At 38.4% G+C, this 17193-nt stretch overlaps 1 protein-coding gene across 3 annotated transcripts; it reads left to right on the top strand.

The window, feature by feature from the left end:
- The first annotated feature begins 4 nt into the window (after window positions 1-4).
- Window positions 5-15608, top strand: CMC2 (C-X9-C motif containing 2). Of its 3 annotated transcripts, XM_055305705.1 has the most exons (5): window positions 5-188; window positions 5870-5907; window positions 7688-7800; window positions 12156-12227; window positions 15500-15608. In XM_055305705.1, the coding sequence occupies exons 1-5, from the start codon at window positions 7-9 to the stop codon at window positions 15584-15586; spliced, it is 492 nt and encodes a 163-aa protein (XP_055161680.1). In that variant the 5' UTR covers window positions 5-6; the 3' UTR covers window positions 15587-15608. The 3 variants fall into 3 exon arrangements, with proteins under 3 accessions (XP_055161680.1, XP_055161681.1, XP_055161682.1); XM_055305706.1 differs by lacking the exon at window positions 12156-12227; XM_055305707.1 differs by lacking the exon at window positions 5870-5907 and having other exon boundaries at window positions 52-188.
- Window positions 15609-17193: the final 1585 nt, after the last annotated feature.

Raw genomic sequence — 17193 nt, 5'->3', positions numbered from 1 at the left:
GCGCGCATGCGCCGCGGTCGCCGCGAGCCGCCGGGGCCGCCGGAGCCCCGCGGGGTCAGCCGTGGAGGGCGCGGGAGCCCTCGCCGCGCGGAGCTGCCCCGCCCCCGGCGACCCGGGGGCCGGCCTTTGGATGGGGAGGCCTCGCTGGTGACGGTGGCTTCGGCCGGCCCGGTGTGGCCGCAAGGCGGGTGAGTCTGGGCAGGCCGGCCGCGCCGAGGAGCCCCCCAGGTGGCCCCTGGCCCCGTCTCCTGCCGCGCTCGAGGCTCCCCGCGCCGGGCCTTGGCCGCGCGGTCGCTGGAGGCGCGCCCCGGGCTCTCGGCCCGCGGGCACCGGCCGAGGACGCGCCGGGGGTGGGGAGTAGGGAGCGTGCTGGGCGCAGGCCTGGGGATGTGGGTGGGCCTGGGCCCCTCCCGTCCTCGAGCTTCCGCTTCCACTTGCACGCCTGTGAAATGGGTATGACCCGCCGTCTCGTTGGTGAGAAAGGGAGGCCCTTCCCAGTGTTCGGTGCGGTGAGCGCGCAGAGAATTAATTGTACGATTATTCTTGTCGTCGTCTTGGGAGTCTTCGGGCGCGTCTCAGCTGCAGTGAACGTTGCCACCAGTCCGTGTTGCAGAGTGGGAATCCGGGGAGATCCTCAGCAGTGCACTTTTTTTTTTTTCTTTTAAGATTTTATTCATCCATTCATGAGACACACACACACACACACACACACACAGAGCGAGAAGCAGGCTCCCTGCGGGATCCTGATGTGGGACTCGATCCCCGCACCCCGGGATCACGACCTGAGTCCTAGGCAATCGCTCAACCACTGAGCCACCCAGGTGCCCCAACAGTACACTTTTTTTCTTTTTTTTCCTTTTTTTTTTAGTACACTTTTTTCAAGGAGAGGAAACATTGAGGTGCCTTTTACTGGGTTTAAAAGTTACTGTGCTTGTAGGCGCACAATAGATGCTTTATGAAGACTTTTTTTTTTTAGATGAAGAATCTTAAGTAAATCCGAGTTCTGGAATCCTTCAGTTAAAATCTTAAATGCATAAAAGAAGTTTGTGCTGGCAAACTTCTGTTGTGACACGCCTTTATCTCCTTTCCTATACGTATAGGTTTCTGCACGGACTTATTTTAAATGATCTTCATTTTCAGCCTTTAAAAAAAAAAAATGTTGGGACGCCTGGGTGGCTCAGCGGTTGAGCATCTCCCTTTGGCTCAGGTTGTGACCCCGGGGTCCTGGGATCGAGTCCCGCATCGGGCTCCCTGCATGGAGCCTGCTTCTCCCTCGCCTGTGTCTCTACCCCCCCCCTCTGTCTCTCATGAATAAATAAATAAATCTTTGAAAAAGAAAAAAAAAAAAAAACTATGTTGAGGTGTGAACCAATTCTCAGATCTGTTGTAATCCTAAATTCAGCATTTGGCAAGCATTTATTGGGCGTTTACTATGTGCAATTACAAGAATACTCCCTCACTGTATTCTTTGGGTTCTATGGACTGATTTTTTTTTTTTTTTTCCCTCCCAAGTTCAAATGATTTGGCAGATGCCCAGCATCTGCTGAGTGCCGATAAATGTTCAGGGACAGCTACAGCTTGTCCCATTCCTTAAGAAACTGTGTGGTGGAACTACAAGTCCTTTTCCCCAGGCAGCCTAGGGATTTATTCTCAGTAGTGGTGGGCAAGGTCTGTATTTGGGAGCAAGAGTCACTTAGTAGCATATGTTTAGATTTGGTCACTTTGTAACTGCAAAGGAAAGGTAGGGTGGGTAATACCCTGCTGTATCTGGTACCTCTGGGGACTATGGTGCATAGTTTGAAATAGTTACAGAAATGCTAATTTAATTACATTGCTTTCTGAAAGGTAGACTTTAAAAAGGATGTGTTTTGGAAAGCATTAAGTTTACAGTTCTTCCTGGAGAACAGCTTCTTCAAACTTGGAACAAGAGACTTTTCCTGAACTTGCTTTTTTGGTTGTTCTAAAATGATGCTTGAAATTGCAACTATAGTATAAATTTCTGGTGCAGCCACCAACAACAAAATCTTTCGAAAGAAAATCCAAGTGACATTAAAATCAAGGGTTTCCTGCTTGTGACTCTAGATTTGCTGAAGTGTTACTGGAACGCTTACTCATTTTGCTTTACTACAGTTACCGTATTGGTTACTCTTGGTTTGTTTTCTAAAATTGTGCCACCTGGTGGTTGAAATCTGTCTATCATGGAATATTCATTATGAAAATTTTACCTCAGTCTTGGTAGAATAAGGCGAAGAAGTGACCTGAGTAAGACTATTATTTTTATGTCTTTAGTGAGAGTACCATACTGCTTCTGTACTCCCAGCCTACCCCCAAGGAAAAGTTAAAGTTGCTTTGCAGGGGCCTGTCACCTAGTTATCAAGACATCCAATTGTCACAGCTGAACATTTCTAAGAGTTAGTGGCTGTTTTGGTATTAACGTGTGCACACTTGAAGCAGTGAGTGGAGTTGAGGTGGAAAGGGAAGCATTGTAACTGTGACAAGTTAACCCTTCTGATGTTTTCTAGATGCCAATGCACAGGTGGGACTGAAGTTTTGTGTTTAAATGATAACAGTTTGAATTGAATTTATTTATTTATTATTTATTTGTTCCTCTTTCTCACTGTGAACATCCATGCACGAAGTCTTAACACAGATGAATGTTCCCTTCAGCCTTGTTCAACAGTGTGGCTGATGTTCAGAATTATTTTGGCCCTAGCCTTTTGAAATTCCTTCGTGTGTTCTTAGTGGTAACAAGTCAAGTCCATGGACAGAATTTTAGTTTTGGAAATAGGTTAAAATCATTTAATTGTGGATTTAGATTTGAGAAGAAACTTAAGGATGCAGTGCAAGAATACAGTGTGGCATCCTCATTGATGTAGCCAGTCTCCTTCAGTCTCCTTGGGGTATGTGAGGACAGATAACCGAGAACTTCCCAGAGCAGCCAGTTTCCTTGTTGGACAGCTCCAGGAAGAGGACATCTGCCTTTTGTTAGCATCCACCCTTTGGTTTCCAGTCCTGTTCTGGAAAGCACCTTGGAAACACCACTGTAAATTTTAGTTCACCCTTTCCCATCCAGTGACAGAGCATTTCAGATATACAAACACTACTTTACATGTGTCACAGTCACTGCTCACTGTTTCAGATGCTTCCACGTATGTTATTTTAAATCTCATGACCATCCAGAGATACAGGTCAAGAGCTAATTCCAATTTACAGAAGAAGAGACTTAGGTCTCAGAGTAAGTAACCAAAGTGTTAGAACTTATGGACAGATAAATCCATAACTCTTTTATTTCAAATCCATTGATTGTCCTACTGAACCAGATTGTTTCTCTTATCTGTCTCCTCTGATGTGGACTTCCCTATATTGGTGAATATTCCCAGTTTCATTAATGGCTTCCTGTTTAAACCTAGAGTCAAAGCCATGTTTATCCTGAGCACCGTCTCCAGATACTCACATTGTCAGTATTTTGGACTTTGCTGATCAGGACAAATGTAGTATACCTGTTCTTTTTCTTGAGGGAGACAAGCCCTCTATTTCTAATAATATAGGATTATTACATTATCACATTTTTGGAAGGTAGGCCTAGAATTAGTGTCTGTTGAACTTGTAGCCAGCCAGAGGCTCTTTGGGAAATAGTTTTTTCTATCTGTATTTATTTCATCCACAAACTGCTGGGAAGGCATGCCTTTCCTGTTTTGAACATTGGAATAATCTGTCCTGGTGAGAAATTGCATTGGGTAGTAACTGTGCCACTTACTATGTGACTTGAGGCTCAGTTTTACTCTGAAAATATGAGTAATGCATACTTGAACTACAAAAAGTCAATTTCTTATGGTTTCACTGAATTTATGAAGTTACCTACTCCCTACAGTTATTGGAAGGATTGTAAGACTTGTGCCTAGTGTGTGGTAAGTGTTCAACAAATTATTTTCTACACTAATAATGTAGATATATTCTTATGGCTTTGATGGAGTCTTCAAAGTAAGAATATGGAATATACATTTAGTTTTCTTCAGTTCATAAGTTACTTTTGAGTTATAATAATGCTGATTAGAATTCAGGCTTTTTAAAGATGACTGCTGGGCGATACCAGCACTCACACCAGCGTGTTCTAAGAACAATGCCATTGTTTTATAGCTGTGCTTTGTGAATTGCGAAAGTCTCGCAGAACACCTGTGTATGCACCAACTGTTAATGAAGCCAGACAACACTGGGCGCAGAAAGAAGAAGAGGGTATCTCAGTAAAAAGAGGGTGGAGGAAAGAGGGAGAAGACTGGTAAAGCAAGGAATTTGTTAGATAAGGGATTTGGTCACTGTTTAGAAGCGTAGGCTTAGCTTTTTACCAAGAAGACTAGGAAAAGGAAACTGTATGAAACTATTTTCTCACTGGACATAGTTACCTAGGATAAGTAAGTAGAAGGGAAGACATCTCATTGGTACCCTGGCTGGGTCTATAGTAGCATAAACTTTTGTAATGGGGGGAGGAAAAATATACATTATGATATGTATGCATTTATGCTTGTGTAAAATGTGCATGTATTTATCTCAGCAGCCAAGTGTCTTCTAAACTCTTTGCCAACCGAAGAGATCATTTCACTACATTGTAAGCTTGTTTCTGAACTGTAAAAGCACTCATCTGAGGGCTGATTGATAGAAATACGCAAACATTTTTGTCAAATATATTTACAAAATAAGACATTTTCTAGGTGCCTAAGGCAGTATACATCTTCTTTCAGAAAAAAGTGAGGCAGAAATCAGACAACCAGGTAACTAATAGGTTTAGATGCATAATATTGGTTATAATATTAGATGATCTAAATTGTTAGACTATGTGAAGTCTCATTTTTCTGAGGTAGAAAGATTATTTCATTAAAGGTTTTGTAGTCAGTAGCAGGCAAACCAACTTGAACTTGGCTGCATTCTAGTTTCCATTTTAAACCCTTTGCTGGCCACAATGGCCTGATATGTGATCTTCAGCTGTGCTATGCTGTGTGTGCGTGCACACTTAGTAGTCACTCAGTGGAACAGTGATCTACTAATGTATTTTTATAAACTGAGTTTTGCATTTGTAGGAATACTATAATTCTCTGGAGTTATTTATTTAGATATTTTTGAGGATTTTACTTGTGAGTGGAAGGTAGATAGGCAGGTTTTTTTTTAATTTTTATTTATTTATGATAGTCACAGAGAGAAAGAGAGAGAGGCAGAGACACAGGCAGAGGGAGAAGCAGGCTCCATGCACCGGGAGCCCGATGTGGGATTCGATCCCGGGTCTCCAGGATCGCGCCCTGGGCCAAAGGCAGGCGCCAAACCGCTGCGCCACCCAGGGATCCCTAGATAGGCAGTTTGAATTTCTTGAACTTTTTGATATTAACTCTATTAAGGTACAATTTACATGTCATAAATTTTCCCATCTTATGTAAGTGAACTCGATAATTTTAGTGAACTGCAATTGTGCAACCATTACCACAATCCTATTTTAAAATGTGTTTATTATGTAAAAATATTCCTTTGTGCCCAATGGCAAATAATCCTCACTCTCACTTTCAGGCCCATCAGCCTTTTTTCTCTTCAGTTTTGCCTTTTCTACACATTGCACATAAATGGAGTCATGCTGTATAGTCTTTTGAATCAGGCTTCTTTCATTTAGCTTAGTGCTTTTGAGCTTCATCTGTGTTGATATCTGTATCAGTGCATTCCTGTTGATTGCCAAATAGTATTTCATTGTCTAGATATACCACATTGGTGTACCCAGTTACCAGGTTATTGGGTATTTGGATTGTTTCCGGTATTGGCTATAATGAATAATACTGTGAACATTCACATACATGCCTTTGTGTGCATATGTGTTTTCATTTCTTTTGGATAGATTCTTAGGAGTTGCAGTTTCGTGTTCTGGGTCATTTGGTAAGTTTCTGTTTAACTCCTTAAGACACTGCCAGAATTGTTTCCCGAAGTATGTACTATTCTACTAGAAATGCGTGAGGTCTGTTTGCTCTGCATCCTAATCAATGCTTGTTATTGTCTGACTTTTTGATTATAGCTATTTGGGAGGATGTGTAGAGGTATCTCATTGTGATTTTAGTTTGCATTTCCCTGTGACTAATGGTGTTTAGCATTTTTTTGTGTGCTTCATTAACCATTCCTGTATCATCTTCTGTGAAGTATTCATTCAAATTTTTTGCCAATTTTTTGGGTCCATTTTAAATGTTGGGTTCTTTGTAAGCATTCAACAAATCCTCTTTCATATATGATTAGCAAATATTTTCTCCTAGCCTGTAGCTTGTAGGATATTTACTTTTTAGAGCAGTTTTAGATTCACAGCAAAATTGAATAGAACGTATAGAGAGATCTCATTTGCCCCCCTGCCCCACACATGTACAGCCTGCCCCACTATCAGCGTCCCCCACCAGAGTTGTATGTTTTGACAATTGATGAACCCGCATTAACATGTTATCACCCAAAGTGTGGCTTGTTTTTTTCTTTTAATTATATACATTATGAGATGGCTCACCATGATAAGTGTATGAACAAACAATATTATTGACTACATTCCCTTTAGCTGTATTTTACATCCCTGTGTCTTTTCATTTTCTTAGTGGTGTATTTTTTTTTTAAGATTTATTTATTTATTCATGAGAATACAGAGAGAGAGAGGCAGAGACACAGGCAGAGGGAGAAGCAGGTTCCTTGCAGGGAGCCCGATCCCAGGTTTCCAGGATCACACCCTGGGCTGAAGGCAGGCGCTAAACTGCTGAGCCATCCGGGCTGCCCTGAATGGTGTATTTTGAAGTGAGAAAGTTTTTTTTTTAACTTGATAAGATTTTACCTTTTTTTTTTTTAATGAATTGGGCTTTTGGCCTATTTAACTAAGAACTCTTTTCCCAAACTAAGGTCATTATTTCCTCTTAGGCTTTCTTTCTTGAAACTTTTAAAATATTAAAACAGTTAATTGGTTCTTTTTTCAAGTTAAAAAGAATACGTTAAAAAATACGTGAATAATGCTACCTAACTTTGGCAAACATTTCAAAATAATGCTTTTTCTTTGAAAGTTGGCTGCTAATTTACTGTTTTGTGAAAGAACCAGTTATATTTAATTTCTGGGATTTCAGCTTCTTGATTTCATAGTAATAACTGCATTATGGATATATCTGCTAAATTGAAAAACTTTTTTCCCATCTGCTTTTTGTTTCTCTTCATTGTTTAAGTTGTATTTTCTCAGCCAGATGTTAGGAAGAAAGCAGTCCTTATGTATTCACAGTAATGTAGGACTAATGAGCTTAACCTCTCAGAGGAATATACATTTTAAAAGGATTAATAAACCAATTCTTTTATGGAATTTCATCTGAACAGAATGAGTTGTCGAATCAATTTCAGGAATGTGGGGAAAATACTTGAAATTAGGTTTATTAATACAGGCTAGCTGTTCTTCTGGAGCACTTATTTCCAGGATTGGGTCTCTTGTAGAGTCCTGCCTTTTTTCTGAACCTGCGGGTTCTTCAAACAACATCTGATGACCTGCTGAATCTGTTAAATTGTTGGATAAGGAAGCTCAGGGTCAGGTTTAATAATTTGCCTAAGGTCAGCATTCTTTTCTGATAAAGCTCATGGCAGTTTTTGCTGAAATAGTGTTAGGTCGCATTAACAAATACAGTCACGCGTATTCAAGACACTCTTGTATCCACAGGTTGCCCTGCTGTGCTCCGTCACCTCCTAAAGATGCATCCTGACTTATCTCCACACTTGCACTCTGAAGAATGCAACGTCTTGATTAACTTGCTTAAGGAATGTCACAAAAATGTAAGAGTTCAGAAAAACGACCAGAAAGCAAAAATGAAACTTAGGTACAACACACTGGTGTAAAATGTTACCTCCACTAATGGAAAGGAATGGATCTTAACTTCTTAAAGATTAGTAACTGATGCTTGTGATTTTTCAGACACCATTCCCTTTCATGATTAGTAAGAATGCAGCATGTGGTAGCTCGTTAGGGAACTCGTTAGGGAACTTCTGAAATGGTATGTAATAGAATCCGCGTTCTTACAATAAAACACTTTGCTTTTTTTTCATTATAGGGCAGTAGAACAGTTAAGTTCTGACTCTTCTGATCATAATGGAATGATTTTAAGATCTTTCTAAGATTTTCTTTGATCTTTACCATTCTGTGTTTAAAGGAGATTGAAACATTTTTAATAATTAGATGTTAGCTAGATTTAAATTATAATTGGTCTAATTTGACAGGTTTACTTATTTGTTAGTGGGATGGAAGTAAAATTCCATGGTTTAAACCAAAATAGAAAGGAAGCCCAGTTTTGGAAAGCATTAAATTAAGCTGGTATTTTTACAAATGTCAAATACTTAGCTTTTTTCATATATTTGCTACATGAGATAGCTGTAAGGAGCATTTCTATTTTTCTTTAACTTTGCATGATGTGTTATTTTCCTTCTGATAGTCATAAACTGTAGACATAACAAATTATAATAATAGCATCATTTAAATGAGTAAACTTTAAAGACTAATAGTAAGGTAGTGAGTAATACCTGTGGCCTGTGAAGTTAGGTATTTTTGTTGTTATTGCTTGACAATATACTTCAGGCAGACTTTTTTCAGCCTACATCTAGATCAGGAATTGATACCGTAAGTCTTTTTAAGGTTAGTCATTTTTATGGGTGCCGTAGTGTCCTTTTTTTTAAAGATTTTATTTATTTATTCATGAGAGACACAGAGAGAGAGAGAGAGAGCCAGAGAGGCAGAGACACAGGCAGAGGGAGAAGCAGGCTCCATGCAGGGAGCCCCCTGGGCCGAAGGCGGTGCTAAACTGCTGAGTCACCCGGGCTGCCCCTTATTTGGTTTTAGATTGTGTTTCCTTGATGGCTGGTTTTTGAGCATCTTTACGTGCTTATTGGCCATTCATATAAAGTCTTTTGCCCATATTTTATTTTATTTAAAAAAGTTTACATTTTATTTATTTCATATTTTTTTCTTTTGCCCTTGTTTTAAAATTGTGTTGTTTGCTTTATTATTGAATTTTAAGAATTCTTTTTTTTTCATTTGACATACAAGTCCTTTGTCTGATGAGTGTATTGTGAATATGTTCTCCCAGTCTGTAACATTCTTTTTCATTTTCTTAAGATTGTGTTTCAAAGAGCAGTTTCTAAGTTCATGAGGTCTAATTACTAGGTTTTTTTTTTTTTTTTTTTTTTTTTTTTTGTGGTTGGTTTTTTTGTTTTGTTTTGCCGTCTAAGCATCTTTGTTTCTTGGTCACAAAGATTTTCTCTTGTTTTTTCTTCTGGAAGTTGTGTAGAGTTTTAGCTTTTACATCTAGATCTGTGATTCATTTCAAGTTAATTTTTGTGTATTATGTGAGGTATGAGCCAGTTTTTCTTTCTTTCTCTATGGATATTGTTGTTGCAGCACCATTTGTTGCAGTGACCATCCTTTCCCTACTAAATTATCTTGCTGTCTTTGTCAAAACAATTGACCATATGTGACTGGGCCTATTTCTGGGCTTTCTGATCTGTTCCACTGATTTATGTGTTTATTAACACCAGTTAATTTCAGTGTTAGTGGGGCCACCCTAGTCCCCTGTTTTGTCCTCTTTGTCCTCATTCACTTGCACTGGAGTGATTGTTGAAATGTAAGTTGAATCATTGTTCCCCTCTAATGGCTCCCTTTGCCTGCAGTTGTCAAATCTAAATTTCTCACTTTGTGGTGTTTCAGGGCCTTCATGAACCTGGCCCCCACTTATCCCTTGGGTCTCACCACCCTCCTGCACCCCTTCTGCTTGCTCCTGTGTGCTCCTCTGCAGTTGTGTAGGAACATGCTTCCCTCTTCTAAGCCTTTGTGCTTACTTTTTCCTTGTTTATCTTACAGCTCTCCAATATCTCTACTTCCGGTGCACTAGACCAGGTTTCTTCATCCTCCAGGTTTTATTCATTTGTCATTTCCCTTTCCTTTCCTCCTTTCCAGGCCTAGATTCTCTTGGTGTGGTCATTCTGTACTTCAATAACCACATATAATACAGTTCCTACTGTAAGATAGTTCTCACACTTTCTGATCTCATGACTCCTTTATGCTCTTAAAAATTACTGAGGACCCTAGGTAACTTTTGTGTATGTGGACTATATCCAACGATATTTACTGAATTAGAAATAAAAACTGAGAAATTTTTTAAAAATTAATTTGTATAAAAATACAATAATAAACCCATTACGTGTTAATGTAGTAGTAGTTTTCCATTATAAAGATCTTATTTTCCAAAACAAAAGAATGAAAATAATGACATTGCTTTTGCATTTTTGCAATTCTTTTTAATACCTGGCTTAATAGAATATAGCCAGATCCTCCTATCTGCCTCCTGTTCAGTCTTTGGTGATATATTGCCTTTTGTGTAGTGTTTGGAAAGTTCCACAGTAGCCTTGTGAGAGAGTGGTAATGAACAAAATGAGTAAGATCTTTGATTATCAGGAAACTAGTTTTTACTGTGTGCATCCCCTGGAAAGGTCTTGGGAACTTGTGGGTGTCCCTCGACTACACTTGGAAAACTACTGCTTTACAGCAGTCACTTTGTTAGCTGGCTTCCCTCTGACTGTGGACTGAGAGGAGGGCCCAGGTCCACCTTCCTCATGCTGTCTCCCTAGTGCTTGGGACATTGTCTTTGAAATACCAGTCGATTCATTTTTCAATCAATTGCCCAGTCAGTTTGGTGATAGACATCACACGCTAGAGGCTTATGCCATGTGTATACAAGAGAAGTGTAGACCCTGGCCATTTCGTAAACCAGTTCCAATGGAGCACTTTGGGATGGTTTTTCATGTAATGTCACAAGAGTATAATTCTTCATTGGGTTTAAAAGTTGAAAAGGCAAAAAAAAAAAAAAAAAAAAAAAAAAAAAAACCTTCTGTCTTGGATTTAAAAATAAGATGTATGTCTATGGAATGATATGAGTTGATGTAAGCCAAACTGAAATATTGCCTTCTGAAAGTCTAATCCTTTCTGTTATTTCTCCTTCAGCAGAAGGCATGTAAAAATGCATGGTTCCTGTTCATTTGTTGTCAAGGAAATAAAGAAAAATACACAGGGAAGTTATTCTGCAAAGGTCCTTAGGTAACAAGTAGGAGATCTTAGTTTACCTTAAATGCTTGCCAGAAAAACTGACCCAATTATTCATTGTGGACCAGAAAAAGACATGTACAGTGATGGTGAAGCAGGGAAAGAAAGGACTAGCACGAGGCATAGCTTATTAATTACATGTTGTCTGGTTTCCATGAAAGCCTTAATTAGAAAAGGAAAAGATGCTTATTATTACAAGTTTAAGCACTTTCAGCATGTCATTATAGGATATCACCATGCTCTCCTAACCACCCTTAAAAATCGTGATATGCAAACACTAATTATGGCCTGACTAAAATTTGTGTTCTTGACTTCAATCTTCATCTTATTTTGCTTTGGAGCATTCATACTTTTTATCGTGATAATCATCATAGGCCCTGAGACCACGAAGAGATTTTTATTTTTGCTTTGCAAAGAAAGCAGACTTTGAACTTCAAACATAGGTTTTCTTATATTGTGGATTAGTTGCTTACTTATGTGGCCCATATAGGCCATTTAATAATAATAGTGTTATGTGTTTCTGATGTATTTTGATGACATTTTGGATGGAGGCAAATGAGAAAATTAGCGTTGGCACCCAGCATTTATTAGGTAATTCTTCAAGGGACAGAATGTTTACTCGTGAAGAAGTCACTGGTTATGTTAGTATGGCCATATCGCACTTTGGTGTTACTCTCTGTGATAGACGATGGTTGTACTGTGATTTTCACATGTCCTTAAAGAAAAGAGTATTAGAAAACAGAATGATTTGCACTCTGTCATTGTGAGTTAACAGGTATAAGTTACAGGTTAATAGGTTTCTCTCTTATCAAGGAAAAGTCTTTATATTTTCATTTCTACCAAGAGAACATTTATCCCTCCTTTTAGGAAGGCCAGGATAATTCCGTTTATTTGTATGTTTTATACCTGTATTTAACTCTTTGCTTATTAACAAGGTGGTGACACATTATAAACTCATTTCTGTAGGAATAAGTATTTAAATTCTCTGTGCCAGAGACCTTTGTATATGGGATAAAATATTTACCCCTTTTCTTCCTTTTAGCACAGCATTCTGAAATTTTTTGGTCGTTGCAATGATCTTGATCGGGAGATGAGAAAATGCTTGAAGAATGAGGTAAGAAAAGTGTTAGAGGATGAAAATGGTTGAAGATTAGAATAGAGCATTTCTGAACAATATTTAGAATACTGCCATAACTAATTTTTATTCCAAACTTTAGTATAATAGAGAGGATTGACTGCATTTGTATGTTCTCCTCTAAAACGCAGAGGAGAAATGAAAGCCTCTTCTGGGAACAATTTTAGGACTTTGCTGTTTTTTTTTTTTTTTTTTTTTTTTCATGCACATAAATGAAAACCACTTTCTTACTACAATCATTGTGACTCCTCTGGATGAATCATGAGGGCCCAGAAACTGAATTTGTTTAGCAGAAAGACTTTGGTCAGTCAGCTATTAGCTGTAGCAGATAACACATCTTGGGCTTCTGCTTCCTCATAGAACATGGCAGGTGCTAGACTTGGGCTCTTCACAGGTTTAAAATTGTGAATTTCTTTATAACCATGGCGTGTATGAGCCACACGGGTCTGGTTTGACTTGGTCAAGACGACTCATTTTCCGAACCCAGTTTTAGACCATGACTTGGACTTGGGCATACAGCAGAGTGCTTTTGAAATCTTTGAAAAGAAATTTGATTCCATTTCTGTTTTGTACATCAATTGTGTTATGTCCAAAACCCTTAAATATCTCTTAACTACTAAAAACCTGTCTTCCGGTTTTTTTCTTTTTCTATATTTTTGAATTTTTTTCCTATTAGCCTCATATTGAAAGGTATTAGTTATATACTTTAAGCTGTCTAGCATCTATCTATCGTCAACTTTTGTATTTTTCAATCTGAAGTTTTTTTTTCTGCCCAGAATCCCTGTCCAGTGTCTTTACTGTTTGAAGAACTTTCTGGAGTTCTGAATTCAGGGTGATAATTTTCTTGGCACAAATGTGTACATGTAGAAGTGTTTTAAGTTGATTTTTGAAGAGTTTTTCTTCTATGCAAGGTGGTTTATATGAAAACTGAACCCTAGGGCTCTGTTCCTGTTTCAATAAGATGATGGGAAAATGAAGCTTACCATATTTTATTCAGTACAACTGTTTATTTCTCACATGCTTTCAGTTGTGTCAGATCGCTTTTCCCCTAAGTTTAGATTTTTTTTCTTCTTATGGTTCAATAATTTTTGCCATTGGTTTGGTGGTTAGATCTTTATACAAAATTTTCTTCCCAGGTGGTCCTGAGCTGTTAGTGACTGGTAGAATGTCGGAGACATTTTTCATACTTTGAGTTTGTTTTCATGTCAATTCTGGATTTTCTCCTTGACTTATTTTTTAAGTCCTTTGTGTGGTTTTTATGTTGCTTCATTACCTGATTTATAGATGTTTTTCTCTCTGTTCTTTCCTCCTTCAGTCTTCTGAACCTGTGCTCATTTATTTTCTCTCTGCCTTTAATGCTTTCTAGTTGACTGTTTCCCGCCTCCATATGCTCCTTTAACCATCTCCTTCACGTGCCATTTGAGTGCTTCATTGCTTGACGCTTTCAACTAGCAAAAGGGTCTGGCCAGTTCCATTAGCCTCTCTTTGCTGCCATGTGGCTGCTTTTGTTTTTTTTTTAATTGAAATAATGATTACATTAATACTACTTTTGTAGCATCCTCTTTTGTCCTTCTTAGTTGTTTTATTTGTTTTGGTTTGGTTTGGTTGTATCGTTCAGTGAAGTTTTGTGAATAAAATCACATTCATTCTTTTCTTCTTTTATTCAAAGGCCACCTTGCCCTTTGGCGATATCTTAACAAACATTTTAACATAGACTATGTTTTAATTTGCTCTTTAACTGTTTTTCTGGCTGCCTATGAAGTATTATCTTCTGAAGATTTACCCTTAAAACTTCTCCCAAACTGATTGCCAGAGGCAGTCCAGTATATGTGATTAAAGATAGAAACCAAATATTTTTCTCAGATTAGGTATCCCTCCATGTTTTAGAACAGTGCCTCTTTTTAAAAAATAGTTTTTAAAGTGACAAAATTCCCTTTCCCTCTGACAGTCTTAAGAGAAAAATTAATGTATGACAGATAAAAAGAATGATTTTGGTTAAAGGGACCTGGTGTTTCATCTGTAATTTGGTTAAAGAGACCTGGTGTTTCATCTGGCCCTTTAATGAAGAAGAAAAAGTTTGAAAACTGATTCCAGAAGCGATGTTAGAACTCTTCAATAAAAACTTTAGATCTAGAAAACTTCTTAGAGATAATGTAGCCCAGCTCCTCTTATTTGAGGTTACAGGACCCAAAGATGCAGAGAGAGAGCATAAACCTTCACAGCATTGTCTCTCAGGGGTCTGGGGCAGGGGACCCAGCCAGGCCCCCTGGTTAGCTCTCTCTCACTGATTTTCATTTCTGTGGCCTTTTCCTGTACTTCTGGCTCCTGAAAGATTTTGATGTCTAGCTGTTCACATATACTTAGTGTTTTCAACTTGAATTTACTTTTACTTTTTCCCCCTTTTCCATAAGGATCCATCATTCACCTTTAAAATATGTCTATTGGTCTATATAAAAACACATATATCCAACTTTCTCTGGTTTAAACAAGTGCTTTTTCTAAGTGCCAGGCTGTATATTTCCTGTTACTTGTAACCTACTGGCCAGATCAGAATACTAGGCTGAAAACCTCCAAAGTGAAAACTGCATTTAGATCTAACTGATCATAAAAATGTAGGATTTGGAGAGCATCAGGTTTGATGACTATTCATAATAAAAAATATTGGGAAGTTCAGCTGACTATAGGTTTCCATGTGAACTAATGGGTTATAATATGGTTGCCAAAAGCCAATTACTTTTGAAAATATTTATAGAAATAAAATATCTGTGTCATAAGAACTAGTAGGTCCACTGTAGTTCATATCTGTCAGAGTACATGGAGCACTGTATTTAATTCTGGTTGTGATATTTTTTATAAGGGATGTTGATAATAAAGCACTTTATAAAAGGTACTTAGTAGCTATTAGAAGGCAGAAGCCATGTTCTGTTAACCTTTGTAGAAATCGGCAATGTTCAGCCTTAGATGACTTTGATAGATTGTGAGCTCCTCCTGTAGAACAGGGACAAAACTCACTCATCTTAAATATTTACTGAATTCATATTTTGGGAGGAAATTAATTCCATAAATATTTGTGTATTTATTAGTGTAGGTGTTCTGTACTGTGTGATTTCAGATTCAGTGAAGTAAAAGTCAAATAATTTTATCAGCAAAAACAATTTATTTTGCAAATATTTAAAAATATTTAACTTAGCTGGTACAAATGGTAATATAATATGCTGTCTCTTTTCTCCCCCCTTCCTTTTATTTTCCAGTACATGGAAAAGAGGACCAAGAGCAGGGAGCATGGCAATGCGATGAGAAAAAGACTTTTTAATCCCGCAGAGGAATCTGAAAAATAAATTACAGGCATACCTTGTTTTATTGTGCTTCGTTTTATTGAACTTCGCAGATAATGCATTTTTTTCAAATTGAAGGTTTGTGGCAACCTGGCACAAGCAAGTCTATTGGCGCCATTTTTCCAACAGCATTTCTCACCTTGTGTCTTTGTATCACATTTTGGTAATTCTTACAATATTTTGAACTTTGTAATTATTATTATATTTCTTATGGTGATCTGTGATATTACTATTGTGATTGTTTTGGGGTGCCACAAAGTGTGCCCGTATAAGACAGTGAACTTAATCAGTGTTCTATGTATTGTGACTGCTCACCAACCAGCCATTCCCTTGTCTCTTCCTGTCCTTGGGCCTCCCTACCCCCTGAGACTCAACATATTGAAATTAGGCCAGTTAGTAATCCTACGATGGCCTCTAAGTATTCAAGTGAAAGGAAGGGTCCTTCATCTCTCACTGTAAGTCAAAAGGTAGAAGTGATAAGCTCAGCAAGAAAGGCATATTGAAAGCCGAGATAGGCTGGAGCCAAGTTGCCAAATACAAAGGGAAAGTTCTTGAAGGAAAGCAAAAGTGCTACTCCAGTGAACACACAAATGGTAAGGAAGCAAAACAGCCTTGTTTCAGTGGTCTGGATAGAAGATCAAACGTTCCCTTAAGCCAAAGCCTACTCTAGAGCAAAGTCCTAGCTCTCTTCAATTCTGTGATGGCCAAGAGGTGAGGAAGCTGCAGAAGAAAAGTTTGAAGCTTGTAGACACTGATTTGTGAGGTTTAAAGCAAAGAAGCTGTCTTTATAACCTAAAAGTGCGTGGTGAAGCCGCAAGTGCCAATGTAGAAACTGCAGCAACACTGAAGCAAGACCTTCCAGTACTTTATTAGCAATAAAGTATTTTTTAATTAAGGCATGTACATTGTTTTCTAGACATAATGCTATGATACACTTAATATACTACAGGATAGTATAAATGTAATTTTCATACGTGCTGGGAAGCCAAAAAATTCATTTGACTCACTTTGTTATATTTGCTTTACCGTGATGGTCTGGAACCAAACTTGTAGTATCTCTAAGGTTGCCTGTATACTTTCCCTGGATGCCTTGGCTGAGAGAAGATGTAAAGACTATTGGTTGATAACCGAAAGAATCTTACCTGATTTGGTCTCCAGAATCCTTTGACTGGAAAGTGACCCATGAGAAGTCAAGCCATGGAGAAATACAGAAGCCCTGATTCTGAATATTTGTTGGGTGGAGCCTTGGTTACTCTCTCTCATCTGCGAACACACCTGACTTCCAACATGTCTCTTCCCTTTGCCAACAATGGGCATTTGCTTATCTCCTTCAATAAAATAATTGGCTTTAATCATATTTTTTCTTTTCTCTTAGACTTTCCTGGAATTAGAGCAAAATGGTCCCATTAGACTTAACCTCTTTGACATGTGGCAATTCTGGATCTTAAACATTGAAGACACAGGCTAGGGCAAAAAGAGGCAAAAAGAGTTTGGAAGTCCCAGCTGTGTTCACAATAATGGAAATGACCCAACTTTATTATTCCCAGACTCATTTCTAGCAGGCACCCCCCAGTGCTTTTTCTGCCAGGTGTTCCTGAAACCAGTGTGGA

Source organism: Nyctereutes procyonoides, unplaced genomic scaffold (genome assembly GCF_905146905.1).
Source record: "Nyctereutes procyonoides isolate TBG_1078 unplaced genomic scaffold, NYPRO_anot_genome, whole genome shotgun sequence".
Lineage (NCBI taxonomy): Eukaryota > Metazoa > Chordata > Mammalia > Carnivora > Canidae > Nyctereutes > Nyctereutes procyonoides.
Note: the sequence above shows the minus strand (reverse complement) of the source record. Positions and strands in the feature narration are given on the sequence as shown.

What these genes read in the sequence shown, in the direction of transcription:
- CMC2 (XM_055305705.1), top strand. Translation starts at nt 7, where the DNA reads ATGCGCCGCGGTCGCCGCGAGCCGCCGGGGCCGCCGGAGCCCCGCGGG. An exon ending in TTAAGGAATGTCACAAAAAT is followed by an intron (nt 7,801 to 12,155) that starts GTAAGAGTTCAG and finishes TCTTCCTTTTAG; the next exon opens with CACAGCATTCTGAAATTTTT. An exon ending in GAAAATGCTTGAAGAATGAG is followed by an intron (nt 12,228 to 15,499) that starts GTAAGAAAAGTG and finishes TTTATTTTCCAG; the next exon opens with TACATGGAAAAGAGGACCAA.